The 17,005-nt window shown below is 40.0% G+C and overlaps 2 protein-coding genes across 3 annotated transcripts; both read right to left on the bottom strand.

Annotated features, from left to right (window-relative positions):
• Nucleotides 1-301: 301 nt before the first annotated feature.
• On the bottom strand, nt 302-11,321 carry LOC148367150 (homeobox-containing protein 1-like). 2 transcript variants are annotated; one of them, XM_088333206.1, is made up of 9 exons: nt 11,145-11,321; nt 6,412-6,795; nt 6,255-6,340; nt 6,067-6,177; nt 5,454-5,613; nt 4,434-4,516; nt 4,270-4,365; nt 4,108-4,196; nt 302-1,334 (listed from the first exon to the last, which is right to left on the bottom strand). In XM_088333206.1, the coding sequence occupies exons 1-9, from the start codon at nt 11,186-11,188 to the stop codon at nt 1,116-1,118; spliced, it is 1,272 nt and encodes a 423-aa protein (XP_088189332.1). In that variant the 5' UTR covers nt 11,189-11,321; the 3' UTR covers nt 302-1,115. The 2 variants fall into 2 exon arrangements, with proteins under 2 accessions (XP_088189332.1, XP_088189333.1); XM_088333207.1 differs by having other exon boundaries at nt 4,108-4,193.
• A 2,274-nt stretch (nt 11,322-13,595) lies between these two features.
• LOC148367149 (uncharacterized) lies at nt 13,596-16,955 on the bottom strand. The gene is made up of 9 exons (XM_088333970.1): nt 16,868-16,955; nt 14,985-15,052; nt 14,854-14,901; nt 14,716-14,780; nt 14,565-14,602; nt 14,107-14,186; nt 13,963-14,025; nt 13,819-13,869; nt 13,596-13,751 (listed from the first exon to the last, which is right to left on the bottom strand). Exons 1-9 carry the CDS (start codon nt 16,941-16,943, stop codon nt 13,698-13,700), a joined length of 543 nt encoding a protein of 180 aa, XP_088190096.1. The 5' UTR covers nt 16,944-16,955; the 3' UTR covers nt 13,596-13,697.
• Between the last annotated feature and the right edge of the window lie 50 nt (nt 16,956-17,005).

The raw sequence follows: 17,005 nt of genomic DNA, 5'->3' as shown, positions 1-17,005 counted from the left end.
TTAACTTGTTTGGGTGTTTGGGCATTTAGGTTGGCCATGGTCTAAAAAATTTTGTGGTTTTTTTTGGCATTTTTTCCCTTTTTTATTTTCTTTTTATTTTATTTTATTTGTTATTGTATGTTTTTGTCTTGCTGTTGGTCACCCCTCTTGAGGGATATGACCATGGTAGATGGATAAAAATGTTTGTTGTATTGACATTTTTATTTATTTTTTAGTAAAATATATATATTTGTTTTTATCCACCTTTTATTTGCTGCTAAGACTAATTTTACTACCTGCACTGCAGGTTTTTGGTTTAAATTAAATATCAATCATGTTAGTTGTGTTGAAATTCTAATTTACTTACTGTAAAAAGTTTGAGAGCTAAGTATTATTTGAATTCATAACAAATATTATTTTTGCATTATTAAAAAATATTATGACAATTTTTAAGCTTTTACAGAAAAACTATCAGATTTTAAATATCACTTATTGGCCTCTTTATGCTTATAATCAGTATCGGCCCTGAAAAACCCATACCTCTCGATCCCTGCTCCGTATTCCTGGTGGTCGAGTGCATAGGGTCAGGCGCTCTCCCCGATGTGATCTAGGTTAAATTGCCGTTGCATCCAATCCAATTTTATGCAATTGTGAACAACCATCTATGTCTTAAGCGGCCTTGCCTTGGGTTCAGGATTCGGTGCACCTACCTTTGCTATCCAGTTTAATCCCTGTTACTACCATTGTTATGCAATTGTGCTCAGTGCTAAAAATGTATCGACTGATCAATGATTGCAGAACTCTAGTAACACAAGTTCAATTTTGTCAGCATATAATGCGCATAGGAATATAAGGCGCACATTGAAATTTCTGGCCAATTTGGGCTTTTGGAGTGCACCTTCTAGTCCGGAAAATACGGTCATTTGCAACATGAAAAATCTGAAAGCTTCCATGTGTGGATTTTGTTTTTGAGGCTGCACCGTTGTGATCACAGTGTGACGAGCGGCTCTACGGCGGCCGCCTGCTCGGAAATAATGTCGACTTACGCTAAGCGGAGTGTAGCTGAGCAGGTTGGTGGCGGTTGGGCAGGAGGTATTTGAGCTCTGGTATCAGAAGCCGACGGCGATACCTCTTTTTCAGTCGTCTTCTATTACCTCTGTCTTGATGTCCTCCACCAAAGTTAAGGCAGCTCCGTCCCCGGCCGCCCCTGTCTTTTCCGAACCGCGCCTGTCCCTGGTGGTAGGTGAAGGTGGCGACCAGGACACTCGTTGACCAGATGACGATGCCCGGCCCCTGGTCCCGGATGCGGCACCACGCCCCAACGTGGGGGACCAGCTGGACAGTAGTGTGGAAGCCTGCCACAGTGAGGAACAAAAAAATGACATGATGTTATCCAGATAAAGTCATTAATGGGTTGGCCCATTAGATCAATCAATGTTCACAACACCAAAGTGTTAGCTTGTAATCAAACAGATGGTGATTTGTCTTAGTGTGGTGATTCATGATTTAGGTTGATGTTGCCAGGGAGTTGAACTGCAAGACTTTTTAATTCTGAGTATTTTATCATGGCCCATTTTGGCGTCGAGATAAGAAGAGATAAGAAAGCCTTCAAGTAACTCGCCCTGAGATGGACAAGTGGAAGGGTTCAAATGACATGCTTTCAGGGTTAGCTGACGTCACGAGGTTGCTTTAAAAGCAGGCGGCAAGCACTTCCTCACTCTTTTTCCACAAGCACCACAACCGAAAAACGTCTCGACGAATATTCATTCCACGCCCCTGGCTCTCTCAACCGAAGCACTCCGAAGCAACTATGTCTCCCTCTCTTCAAAAGGTCCAGCTGACTCCAAATGAGCGAAGCAACGATATCTCTATATTTCTCAGTCAAGGTATTTGTATGTCACCTAAAAAAAACAATGATTGAAGCATTTGACCCCAGAACCAATCACGTAATGTGTATGAAATATCTAGTTTATTTATACAGCCTTCAATCTAAAAGAGTCTCAAAGGTCCGAACAGACCACCCTTACACCATCCCCTGATCTGAAACCTACATGAGGGCAAAAAAAATTCCATACTTCAGCATGAGAAAAATGAAGAAACTTAAATATGGAGTAAAATTTAGTTTAACGTAACAAATTTTGAATACATAAATATGAGGAAAATGAATACGTGATCATTACAAAGAAAATTTTATAGACACTGTATTGATAAAATACATTAAAAATAATTGAGAAATGTGTTCAGTTATCAAAAAAGGGTGATCATTTACATAATAAAATTTTTGATGGATTCTAAAATTTATTTCGTACATTAATGAATATCAGTCAAATATCAGTTGTTACCAATTTGGAATACATAAATATAAAAAAGTAATACATACAAAAGGGTTGAAATACTTAAGATGTATTCAATTTAAAATAATAAAAATAGAATTTATACATGTATTTATTTATCGAAAAAGGGATAATTATGTAATCCAAATGTTCATGTATTTTAATTGTAAATATATGTGAAAACTAAATACATAACTTCCATCCATTGTCTGCACCGCTTATCCTCAGTAGCGTCACGGGGGTTCTGGAGTCCATCCGGCTATCTTCGGGCAGTGGGCAGGGGACACCCTGAATTGGTTTCCAACCAGTCGCAGGGCGCACGGAGACAGACAACTCACTCATTTATACACACCTAGGGACAATTTGGACCTGCCAATTAACCTGACATGCATGTTTTTGGAATGTGGGTTGAAACCGGAGTGCCCAGAGAAAACCCACGCAAGCAGGGGGAGAACATGTAAACTCCACACAGGAAGGTTCAATCTCTTGACCTCAGAACTGTGCCGCACACGCGCTAACCACTGCGCTGGCGTGCTGACGTAATACATAACTTAATTTTTTAAATTACATTTTATATTTATGAAATGTTCAGGGGCAGCACGGCGGCGCAGTGGTTAGCGCATGTGCGGCACAGTTCTAAGGTCTTGGGAACCTCCTGTGTGGGTTCAAATCCAGCTACCGGACTTACTGTGCGGAGTTTGTATGTTCTCCCCGTGCTTGTGTGGGTTCCTCCGGGCACTCCGGTTTCCTCCCACATTCCAAAGACATGCATTTCAGGTGGATTGGCCGGTCCAAATTGTCCCTAGGTGTGAATGAGCGAGCGAGTTGTCTGTCCCTGTGTGCCCTGCGATTGGCTGGCAACCAGTTCAGGGTGTCCCCTGCCCACTGCCCGATGATTAATGGGATGGGCTCCAGCACCCCCGCGACCCTACTGAGGATAAGCGGTGCAGCTAATGAGATGAGAAATATGTTCTGTACACACCAAAAGGAAAATAAGGAGGGGGTAATTCTTAAAGGTAGAGTATTATTTCGTGCTTCCTAGTGTTAAAAAAACAATACCGACGCTGCCCTACTTACGAACGAGATAGGTTCCAGACGATTGTTCGTAAGTTGAATTTGTTCGTAACTTGCTTCAGTGCTATATTCTGTATGTTAAAAGGTATATATACACTGTAAGTATGTTTAAGGTTTATATAAATATGTTTAAGGCTTGTATAAGTAACCTGTATTGTTTAGTACTAAAAAATAAACATGTCATAAAATAATATGTTCTATAAAAGATTAATAAAGTTAAGTTTAACTTACTTTTGGAAGATTGGCTTCAAGAGTTAGAATACTTCCTCCTTCGTGGTAAAAAGTGTCCGAAAAAAAGCGATTCGACCATTTTCTCAACAGCGTCAAGCTTCTATATTCCACATTCATTTTCAAATAAAACTGCTCGCCTCTTCTTTACACTTTACACCAACCATATTGAATGGATGCACGAGATATTAAACAATAAGAATGTCAAAGTTCTTAGCGCGCTGGAGATACAGTATAGAATGTTTACATATGAACTAGGAAGAAGAAGCAGATTTTTTTTTTTCTGGGTGACTTCTCACAAGTTGGGGTCTCCAACATGGTAGCCCCCTAAAACGACCTAGTAGCCTGCGGACTGGTTCTGAAAATATTATGGGTCATTGTGATTTCTAACTGGAATGTTAAGTGGTAGACTGGGTATATTTTAACCTCTAATAACATACTAAAGGGTTGTCTAGTGCTCAAATAATACACACTGCCCCTTTAACGACTGTACCTGCTCATCGGTAGCATCCACCTCGTCCCCGTTGCTTTGACCTTCAGGACTCTGGACGTCAACGCTGTGGCTCTCCATGATGGCTGCTTCTTCCAGGAGGAAACACACAAAAATTCCTCACCGCTTGTGAAAAAATATTGATAAATGACAAGAAGACTTTACCGATGTTGGCTCGTCTCTTGAGGTCCTTCCGACGGTTAGCAAACCAGTTGTACACCTTCAGAGATGTCACCTTCTCGAAGTCCAGCAGCTTTTTACCTGAACAACACAGGCACAGGATGCGCTTAGTTTCTTTGGTGTTGCCGGGCAACAGGTAATGGACTCACCTGGTTTTTGGATGACGGCGTTGCAAGCAGTTGAGATCTCCTCCCTCCTCGACTCGTCCGGATACTGATTGTCGCTGAAGTAGCTGCATGTACACACCCACACACAATAAATAAAATAGTTGAGTCAGATGGCAGCTGGCATTGTTTCCCATACATAGCACCAAACAAACCATCACGGCCTGTCAGAATCTATTTAAATTTTGTTTTAAAAAAATAAAATCATGTTTTTAAATATTTATAATGTGACAATTATCAAAATAACTTATTTATATTATATAAATAATAGCAAATAATAATAAATAATAAAATTTTACTGACTCGGTTTTTGAAGAGTTTGTCCCACCCCGCTTGCCCTGTGGTTAGACGGCTGGATAATACGTGACATTAATGAGTTTTGTGTTTTCCCAAAGTGACCATTTTTCAACTCTCGCCGGCCAGAAAAAAAAGTTAAGCGGCAAGCGTTTCGCGCATAAATCCTGTACAGCGCATAGTCGCACTGCCGGCATTCACGACAGAGCGTAAAAGCAGGGCGCTCCCATTGCAAGCAATTAGGGGAAAAAAACACTCAGAGCATGAAAAAACTTTGCTGGACACAGGCCTTAACTGTCCCTCATAAGTTGCACGTTACAATAACCTCCAGTAAATCATTGAAGAAGAACCGGCATCCTGTTAAAAGCCACAATCATAAAAACAGCAAAATTTATATTTAATACTGTAATTTACCACCAGATCACCAATGTGAATATTATCTCAAACTCATATCGGTAATTTGTTTTGGATACTTGCCAATATAAGACTTTCACAACTAGTGTATTTCTGATTCAATAGTTTACAAGAGAACACAGTCATCATAGATCCAGCTTCTTGATTTTGCTTTAAAAATGCACTCGATCAAAGTGTTTGAATTAAAATGTATGACCTTTTCTAACATGGGAGCATGACCCTAGGCCCCCTTAGACTGTCCACCCACCAGGGACTCAAAAAATCATAGGGGGAACTCTGAGCTGGTGTAAACATCACCTTTCCATGACGGCCAGACACTCTTTCCTCCAAGTGAATCTGTTTCCCCGACGTAAACGGAAGCCCCCGGGTGAGGGGGTAAATGTAGGCGGGGCCTGCTGCCAGTCCATTACCACATCCTCCAGAGTCAACGGGCTGCTGTGCAAGGCCAGCGTGGCACCTGATGGACACGGTTTACAATGATGGTGTTATACCAGTGTTTTGAGAAAGAATATCAACCAGAAATTCCCTAACGGGGCTTGACTTCTTAATCAAATTTTGCTATCTCACTTAAAGTTAAATATTTAATAAATTAAAACACAAAGAGTGGCATCTATTTTGATTATGATTTCATGTTTTATTTAACAGTGATGTCCAAAAATATTCTACTTGCAGACGCCATCTTTTTTTTTCTCTAGTCTAGGCAGGGAGAGTAGTTGGAGAAAAATGTATTTTCTATTACTGAAAAATTGAAAACTCTTTACAGATTTTTACATGACGGGCTGGAACTCTGGATTTTTGGAACACTGCAGAGGCTAGAAAACCGATATAATAGTTGTTCAAAATACGAAAAGGAGAGATAGTGAGAGCTCAATTAAAAAAAAAAAAACAATTGTGACTTCCACACACTTACCGGGGCTGCTCCTCTCCATTTGATACCATCTGTAGAAAGCTCGCTTCTTCTGCTCGCTGAGGTCTGAGCCCTGCTGCAGCAGCCAGTGCGAGATGCGACTCTGACTGATCCCTGCAAGAGGACCAAGAGCAGCGTGCCGCCAGTTGGAGGAATGAAGAAGACTTAAGACAAGTTCAGGGGACCCGCACCTGTCACTTGCGCCACCAAAGCCTGTGAGATCCGCCTACTGGCCAGGAAACACTTGATCTCCTCCTTAATAGAGCCGCTGTCTCGCCTACAAGTGAACACATTCTCACAACAGTCTAAAAAAAAAAGACAAAAAAATGTGTCTCAAGCAAATCTGACCTCATCAAGTCTTCCACTTTCTCCTCGATGTCTAGATCATCCTCGGGCGCTTCAAACCCACCACTCACCAAGGGAAACCTGGAGATTGGTGACATTGTCCCGTTTGTCTGAACTAATGTTGCCATTGATACAGGCAAGCCAACATCAAAGCTGTTGGGTGATAGATGGTTGTCGGAAAAGGCTGTCTGAGTGGCAGCTGAAGACGAAGGCGCCGGGCCAGAAGAGGCTCTGTGTTTTGGGACGAGTCCGTGAGTGTGGTCAAGGTGGTCTAAGGTGTCCAGGGCGTGAAGAAGCTCCTTCTGCCCAATACCAGTCCTTCTGAGTCTTTGGAGGAGGTCGATCTGCTCGATGGTGAAGCGAGGCTCCTCACGGTGCTGCAACATCCTACATTAGAATTAGAATGTTTTTTTATTGTCATTGACAACAACGTAGTGAACATTGTTTGCTACGGCAGTGGTCAGCAACCACTATACCGCTTGGGTTGTTCGGTACTGGACTGCACAAAAATAAATAAAAATTGCCTTATCTTAGAAAAGAAAAGGTGCCCTATTTTATTGTGCATTTCTTTTACCCAGAAAATAACTCAAAATGTGGGTGCGCATTACACATGAGGTTCTATGCAGATCTATCTATCTAACCTGGTCTTATTCCTCGAGAGGGGTGACCGACAGCAAGACGAACACATACACAAAAACAAAGAAAATAAAAAAGGAAAATAGTAGCTAAAGCTGCAAATAAGTATTTGAACACCTGTGTATCATCTAGAATTGGAAGTGGAAGAAGCTAAACATGACGGTCAATCTTAATCTGAGTGGAGCCCGATGCAAGATATCACCTCGTGGGGTCTCATTGATTCGAAGAAAGGTGTGGAATGAGCCTGAAACTACAGGACAGGAGTTGGTCAATCACCTGAAAAGAGCTAGGACCACCGTTTCCAAGGTTACTGTAGGTAGTACACTAAGAAGTCATGATTTGAAATTATGCATGGCACTAAAGGTTCCCCTGCTTAAACTAGCACCCATCTTAAGTTTGCATATGACCATTTGGATAATACAGGGGAGTCATGGGAGAACGTTTTGTTGTCAGATGAGGCCAAAATAGAACTTTTTGGTCACAATTCCACTAACACCATTCCTACTCTGAAGCATGGGGTTGGAAGCGTCATGCTTTGGAGTTGTTTTTTCTGCACATGGGACAGGACGAGTGCACTGCATTAAAGAGAGGATGACTGGGGCAGTGTATTGGGAGAATTTGGGGAGCAACCTCCTTCCCTCAGTCAGAGCATTGAAGATGGCTCGCGGCTGGGTCTTCCAACATGACAACGACCCGAAGCACACAGCCAGGAAAACCAAGGAGCGGCTCCGTAAGAAGCATATCAAGGTTCTAGCATGGCCCAGCCATTCTTCAAACCTGAACCCAATCGAAAATCTTTGGAGGGAGCTCAAACTCCGTGTTTCTCAGCGAGGGTCCAGAAACCTGACTGATTTAGAGAAGATCTGTGTGGAGGAGTGGGCCAAGATCCCTCCTGCAGTGTGTGCAAACCTGGTGAAAGACTACAGGAAACGTTTGACCTCTGTAATAGCAGACAAAGGCTATTGTACCAAATATTAACATTCATTTTCTCAGGTGTTTAAATACTTAGTTGCAGCTGTATCACACAAAACCGTCAAAAAATAAATCATGCGTTGTGATTTCTGGATTTTTCTTTTTAGTTTATCTCCCTCATAGTGGACATGCACCTATGATAAAAATTTCAGACCCCCCCATGAGTTCTAAGTGGGAGAAACAGCAAAATAGCATGGTGTTCAAATACTTATTTTCTTCACTGTACAATGGCACCACACGTGCACTAGACCAATTAACAGGAACCATACCACTCGAAAAGTATACATTCAACAAGCTTACTAACCAGTCAATCATACCCGTGCCACCTCTCCCCATCTCGTCCTGACTGCACGACCACTAACCAGCAATCTACAGTCAGTATCATTCACTAAACCTCCTTTCTAAATCTTTTCTTTCCAGAACGCTTTTCTCCTTTCCTCAAAGTTTACTCCTTTCTATCCACACCATTCATCATTTGCTTTCCTTTTCGCTGCTTCCACTACCGCTTTTAGCAACCTTTTCTTCACTTTATACCTTTCATATGCATCACCACTCTTATCTTGCAGCCACTCCTCAAAGGCACATCTCTTCTCTGTCAAAGCATCTAAGGCCTCATCATTCCACCGTTATTAACTTCCTTCCCTAATACCTCGACCATCTTTTCTCATTCCACACACTTCTTTCGCACTCAACACTGCTTCTTTAAACCACTTCCATTCCATTTCCACACTCTCCACTTATCTTCTACTTAGCCGTTCATACTTTTCCCCAATCCTCATTTTAAACTCTCTTCCCTCTTCTGCTTTATTCAACTCTCACATGTTCACCTTTTTCCTCACACTCCTCCTATAACTAGCCCTCCACGATACATCTATTCTCAGTTTTCCTTCCAAATAAAAATGATCAGACATACCACTCATTTCACCTCTGTAAACATGCACATCCAACAATCTACTTAACATCCCTTTCCTAACCACTACATCATCCATCAGTGCTCTGTCCACCATCTCACCACCATCCACTCTGACAAAAGTATACTTTTACATGTCCATCTTTTTAAGCAATGTATTTGCAATTACCAACTTATTTCCACACATAACTCAATCAATTTCTTCCCACTCTCATTTCTTCCTGGTACTCCACATCTACCAACCACATTTTCAACCATTTTATCACTCACTCTAGCATTCAGGTCACCTCGTATTACCACTTTCGCACTTGCCACACATTCGGACAAATCCTTCCAGAACTCTCTCTCCTCAGCACTTCTTTCTGAACCGGGCCCATATGCACTTATAAACATCCATACTTCTACACCCCACTTTAATCGCACCCACATCAATCTCGAAGATATCTCTTTCCACTCCACCAGTTTATCCTTAGCTTTCTCCCTCACAAGTACAGCCACTCCTTCTCTAGCACGTCCACCTGTAATTCACCATTTCCTTTCATCTTTGTTACACTCAAGGATAACATATCAACCTTCCTTTTTAGTCATCATCCTTCCGAGCGCCTTTCTTCCACTCAGTGGCATTGCTTCCACATCACATTTAGTGACCCTATAACTAGGGTTTGCGAGACTTTTCGGACCCCCCCCCCCCTTTCTTTGCCTTGCTGTCTTTTAGGGAGTAGAGATAGCGAGGAGAGGTTCCCCAGTCTGGTCGCTCCCTCCACTTTAGTCGCCTCTTATGACACGCAGCGGACCACAGTGGGAGAATTATCATCTCTCCCAGAGGGAGAGGGCTCCTCACCACAGAGGTTCTATGATTGTGTGGTATGTTTTTGTATCAGGAAAACGATTGATCAGTCGAAAAACATCGCTGACCACATTTGCACAACATTGGATGCGGCTAGAATCAAACCCGGATAACAACGGTGAGAGTACAGAATCCTCACCATCAGACCTCTATAGATGTAGAGGACATAAGAAAAGACATTAATGTTTATCTCATCATCACATTATTTTGACTCACAATACCACATTTTTGAATATTTGGGGCCATGATTAAAATCATTTATAGACAACAAGAACTATGAAACATGAACACAATAACAAAATAATTCAAAGCGTTAATAGCTATCGGTGTCAAAAAATGATATTTATCACGGCTCCGACTTCAAGGTAAGATTGGGCATAAAAAAAAAATCCAACCAGACCTGGGCCCACGGGCATTCATTTTCATATTTTAAATGTGCCCACTAGGAAGGAAGGGGGGGGATTTTGACAAAGTCAGATATGAATACCAATTTTTCTATATAATGCTCATTTTTTATACAACTGACAAGATATGCATGTTTCACAGTCTGGCACGCTTGTTAAGGGTGGTGAGGGCCCAGAGAAGAAACTGTCTCTGAGCCTGTTAATCCTTTTTTGAAAGACCTATAGGGGCTACTAGAGGGCAAAGGTAAAAGAGGTGGTGGGCGGGGTGAGAAGAGTCCTATATAATGGTGCAAGCTCTGTTACTGAGATTTGTTTTTGTTATATTCGAGTCAAGTTTTGGAAAGATATTTATGTTTGTTTGTGTTTACTTGAGTTCTGTTTGACAAACGAGACAAGTCAAAACTAACAGAGCAATTAATTCTGAAGCGAGGGGATGTAAAACTCAAGATTATTTTTTTAATGTCACCAAAAAATGATTTCCAAATAAATCAGCAACTTGTTTGTTCTTGCAAAACACATTTTCACAAACTCCTCAAACAGATTTGACAAAACACCTAATATAATAATTAGATAAAAAAATGTCAGTTAGCTCTGAATAATAATAGTTTCATCATGTGCAAGAAGAACGCCGTGTTCCAACTTTTGCCTCCAGCGCCAAAGCCCGTAGAAAAATCAGCTGATTTTGTTGAGCTTAGTACATCGTACTAGACACAACTGAGTGTTTTAGGGTTGACGGCAAAAGGGATTCGGTGTAAATTACAGTCGAGAGGCAAGCCGAATACAAGATGAACTCCTAACTATCCGAAATGGCTTATTTTTGAACAGTTGTAGAAATGTTATTTCAACATATGGCGTGAACATCGCAAAACCGCACAGTGTTTAAAAGGGGGTTCGGCCATCACCACATCACGTAAAATCAAGCGGGCTATTGAGGACGTTTTAACCAGAGTAGCGGCTCCTAACTTACCTTCTAACCAGTAGACAGGCCACCTGGGGAGCTTCTTTTATCATACAGACTTGAAATTTGTCTTACAGAAGTCGTGACATTCGTATAAACTCGCTCTTCAAAAATCGTTTTCTTCAGCTTCTATTTGGGCTATCAGCCCATCGTCAGACAGATTCGCCTTTTGTCCGCCAGACAGGCGCCATGTTGAACACTGCGTCGCAAGGGACGGTGGGAATTGGAGTTACAAGTACAGGTGACGTGATCCTTACGGCCATATATGGTGCATCGTCGTACTTCTCATAGGCGCTAAATTAAAAAAAGATAAAAATACCCGCAGAATTCGATTCTTTTTTAAATCAGGAATATTTAGAAAAATACTACACCATATCCTTGCAATAACATGATAATAACATAGTAATGACATAGTAATTAACAGGATTAGTTGTAGTTTACAAATGCATGTCTCATACCTGTCAACCTCCACGGCTCCATGCCCTTACAAACTGTTGTATTTTCCCTTACAAAATACAAAATAATATTACACCATGTTTTGTTTTTTTTTGAATGATGCATGATGGGAAATCCCCAGGCGGCAGACGCATGCGCACAGTAGCGTCAACCGGTCGCTTCGTTTGCAACAAACAAAACGATACCGAGATAGAGGCTACCGCGGCGAACTCGTTTGACTTGATTGATTTGCGGTTCGTGATAGTCGGTGTATACCGAATGGTACCCATCATTGACAGATTGGCGTTTTCCGTAGAGATTTTCCTGTACGTCGTACACATCTTAAAATGCATAATTAACGTACTTTGTACGGCAAAAACGTACAGGTTGACAGGTATGATGTCTATAACACATTAGTTGGTCAAGTTAAGTCATGTTTATTTGTATAACCTTTACAGAAATCATGATCAACATGAAATAATAATAATAATAATAATAATAATTTCCTTTGTATTGTCATTCTTGTAACAATGTACACAGAACGAAATGTCGATACACCTGACCCGTTGTATAATAACAGAATGTCTGGTTTACAGTTTCCTGTGATCAACATAATTCATACGCTATTGAATAAGAGTGTGTTTTAAGCCTAGATTAGAACACTTCCACAGAGGTTGCAGATCGAATCTCAGAGGTCAAAGCAGTCCACAGCACTGAGGTCCGAATGGTGGGGCCAACTAATTTCAAATTTGGGAGGGGGGAATAACGCCAGATGCTAAAACTGACCTCATCTGTTGCACTGAGGGTGGCCAATCTGCAGATTAGAGAATTAATGCACGGGTAAGTCTAGATAGTGCAAGTGGCAGACAGATGCTCAAATTATTTTTTCTCATCCAGCCAGCCCAAACTGGACATTGACATGAGCTAGCCCTTCAGGAAATCTCCTGTTCCTTCCAATTAGTCACTCTGGCATTGGACAGCGGACTTAAAAGCTGCTGGAAGGACACCCGAGGAAAGCGATATGTTGATAATATTTGAAACTGAAAGTCCAACGATACCGAAAAGATCCTGCAAGTTGTTTGTCAAAACAGTTGCTACGAGGCAAATAATTAAAAACATTTTTTCGTGTAATTGTGGCCTTTACAGATGATAATGGCCAGAAAAACATCTGATTAGTTTGTAGAAATCACTACAAAAAAATACAAAATTTTAAAAATCATCAGCAATAATGGCCTTATAGTAAGTAGGTCAGTGGGGCCATTATCGAATACTAGGTATGTAAATACTTAAAGCCATTATTGCATACCAACAGTTAGATGATGGATTTTAGAATAGTAATAATTCCAATATTCCAATATCGAAAAACTTGATAAAAATATAAACATGAGAAACGGTCTTAGCTCTGCCCTTGTAATGTTCTGTAGTAGATGTAATTTTCGTTTTGACCGCTAGGTAATAGCGTGATTATTGTTTAGAGTACACCTACTCGTTTACAATCAAAGAGTACTGCTGTCTCGGTAGAATGGGCACTTGTGTGCTGCGTCGGTATCTTTATTAATCGTTCAATGCCTTCAGAAAGTAATAGTTGTTAGTTTATTTTCTTTTTAGATGATTGGTGACAGGAATTGATAAAGGAGTTCACCAAAATATAATGTGACGTTTGTTAGCCTGGAGGAAAAAGTGCAACATCACTCAGTGAATAATTGAATTAAAGCTTAGTAGATTCGCCTAGCGTGCGAAAGGTCCCCGGTTCAAGACCGAATGAGACATATGTTGCCCTGGGGAGGGATGGGCACTATGAGGCTGTACTTGCCCAAGACACACCACAGGAAATGGTTCCCTTACGACCCTAGGTGTTAAGGGATCAAATTATCCAACCAACCAACCATTCAGTTCACATGTTCTGACATTGTCTCATCATTTTATTTGACATTGCAAAATGGAATTCTGACCCGACGTTGAATGCGCTACACTAGCCATTTGAAACCATATTGTAACTTTATTTACACCACTCAAAATACTGCGTGCAATACCAAACATGCCTACCATCTTTATTTAACCATTCAAATTACCGTATACAGTAAACTGAGCTGTCATCGACTTGATTGACAGGTGTCTGTGGACGCTTCACCACAGAGGCGGCCGGTCCAGTTTTCCCTTCCATGAGAGTGAGTCTGCCACCTGTTAAACACACCTATTGAGCCACTTTACTTATTCAAGCATCTCCTGTGAAACGATCTTCGCTCACCTGCATTCTCTTTTGGAGAAACATCAACTTTTGGTTCAGACATTCAATCTCCTGAAAGCAAATAGAGCAAGACAAACACATGATTAAAATGACAATATTAAAATAAAAATGAGCTTTCTATGGTAGGTCGCTTTATATTTTTACCTGGCTGAGTTTTTCATCACGTCTCATGTTTATTTGAGGCAGAAGCTCCTCAAGTCTCTGAATCTTTAATAAATATGGATAAAATGTTTTTTTCAAACCTTATATTTCAAATTGTTTTTCATCTTATTTCTTGTAGCCACAAACCCTCTTGTTGACGGATTGCAGTCTGCTTGTCATGCTTTTATTGATCACTGTCATGGGAATACTTTTAGGATTTGGGCGAACTGTAAATGAATAAATAAATAAATTAATTAATATATAAATACATGTAGAAAGAAGGAAAGAGAACAAGAAAGAAAGAGCAAGAAAGAAATAATGAATTAAAGAAGAAAAAAGGAAAGCAGTAAAGAGAGATAACAAATAAGACAGAATGAAAGAAAGAGAAAAAACAAGAAAGAATGCTGTCAAGAAAAAAAGAAAGAATGAAAGATACAAACAAAGTAGACACGGAAAAAAAAACAAGAGAGAAAGCAAGAAAGAAAGAAAAAAAGCAGGGCTGACAAAAGGGCAAGTAAACAGGCAGACTGTCAGACACAGTAAGTACATAGAAGGACGAACGGACAGACAGAGACAGACAGACAATATGTCTCATATGAGATTACCATGCTGGAAGATCTTAACCACATCCAGCAAGTAGGGCCTGTGAAAGAAGAAAAACAGCATCAGAGAGAGGAGAAAAAGTGATTAACATTAAATACAGACGCAAATAGTAATTCATAATTTTACGTGAATCAATACAAAACAAATTCTTACATGTGCTTGCTGTTTTCAGGGATGGAACTATTGAGAGGGATGAGGCATCCACGCTGGTTTCGAATCTGGAGATGCAGGCAAAGAGCTTACTGTTTGAAAACGTTAGATTGTAGTTGTATTTTTTTTTGCATCGCTTGCCTTGAATACAACATCTGACGAGTTCAGGCCAAAGGAGGTTGCGATGATCTGAAAAGGATGAAGACAGGAGAGTGAGATCTACTTGTTAATGTGTGTTAATGTGAGGGAAGCAGAGTAAAGTGATGGAGCACCTTCACGGTGGAGGACGTGTCGGACTCTTGAGGAATCGACACCTCGCGAAGAGCCACAACTCTGTCATCTGCAACGTACATCGTCTGTTACCAAGATTATAGCTTTTAATTAGAATGAGTTATTGATCAACAACCTTTTTGAAGTTGAGAGATGCTGAGAGAAGCTGACAGATGCCCAAAAGGGCTACATACCAGTCCCAATTAACAACTTAATATGCTATTATTATGTTGCTACTGTGTTATCAGGTTGTAATTGTTAGAAGTAGGGTTAATATAGACTCATTCACCCACTAAAATACCTGCCTTGTATCAGGACAGTGAATGATTCACATACATAAATTATAGGCTAATTTGGAAAAAAAAAGAAATGTTGTGATGAGTTGATCATGTATTTAAAAACACTGATCATGTCCATTATTTTTCATGCCAGTTAGAAATCAGTTTTGCTAGAAAATCTTCATGAATCATCACTGGTGATCTAATTTCAGACCCGGGGACTACTCACATTGCCGACCCCTGTACGAATTACGATACATGCAGAAATGTAAGTAAAGCATTAAAAAAAAAAACATAACATTTTAGCCAACCAACATGGGATAACCATACTTAAAAATATATAAGAATTAAATAATAATCCTCCAAAATTAATTCTAAGTATCTGCTTATAATTTGTCCCTTTTTGAAAAAATGTTAATCCTATAAGACCCAGATAAGAAAAAAATGAAAGAAAGATTTTTAATCACTTAGTCTGTTATAGGAGGCCTTTGGAGATGAAAATGAAATGTTTGCAAACAATAATATTTGTGTAAAGTTTTATAAGAACATTAGTATACTTACTTATTTATAATGGATCCAGAATTCAGTCCAAGGTTTAAAAAGTGTAGTTTTGCAGACTGTGAAAAGTTGTGCAAGTTCTGCACCTGTGGGCCTGGCTTTTAAACAATTGGCCCACTCAGAATAATTGGGAATTCGAACAATTGCACCCAATGACGATATTAATGGAAATAAAGTCAAAAAAAGCATTTTTGAAAATGTAATTTTACAACGCTGTGTTGTCATACAATGTTATGACTGCAAAATCAGTTGTATTTTGACATATGTGCAACAATTTTTAATGTTCATATTTATTGAGCAAAAGTGAATGATGTTCATTATAAACCCTACCATAAATGATCCACTCAGCTTAAAGTGATTTTACATTTGTCGTGAGGCGAATTTAGCAACTGGTTGATTTAAGATGATTTTCAGAAATTATTTGTCATTATGTTCCGCGACGGTTTCGGGTTAGGGATGATCAAGCTGAAAAAAAGTTATTTATCCCATTCCTTTTTGAATTTCAAAAGAAGATCTTGAATTCAGTCACACGGGAAACAATGCCATATACATGTCTATGAAATAGAGCGGCGTAATTAGTTTATTTTGAAAAGAACCAAGAGAAAATGTTATTGAGCGCTATATCGTAATTTAACAGCAGCAGCATAATAATTACACGAATGAAAGACTTCTCTCCTCCTTAGTTACCACGGTAGTTTTGTAGTTTAAAAAATCTCCTAAAATGTATATATTTCTGACATGTCTTCGCTTCTTTCATTTTCGAACAAATCAAAGCTTCTTGAGCGGGATGAAGCACGCTTCCGGTTCGACTAGTTCATTTGACAGCCAAATGCAGCTGTTCAATTTCTGAAATTGAGAAATGCGCCACTCGCTGAAGATGATCAGAATAACATTTTACATTCCATTTTGTTCCTACATAGTATTAATGAGTTGCTTTTTTATTGTAGATAGAGACAAAGCTTTTAGACTAAATCCAAATCATGGTTTCCATGACTACAGCCACGCACAAAATGTAACAAAATGTTTGTGACAGTTGAAGCAAAACAAACCGTTTTTGTCGAGTCTTCTGAGCGCGACCCAAACCTTGATAACACTCGTGGGGAAGTCGTTACTAATTTCAGCCATTTTTCACGACGCTTTCGGGTCAAGAATGACCTTAGGCCAGTTATGAAAAAGTAAACCTTCTA

Source organism: Urocampus carinirostris, chromosome 4, assembly GCF_059441175.1.
Source record: "Urocampus carinirostris isolate Australia breed hairy pipefish chromosome 4, RoL_Ucar_1.0, whole genome shotgun sequence".
NCBI lineage: Eukaryota > Metazoa > Chordata > Actinopteri > Syngnathiformes > Syngnathidae > Urocampus > Urocampus carinirostris.
This window is presented reverse-complemented; position numbering and strand designations above follow the sequence as displayed.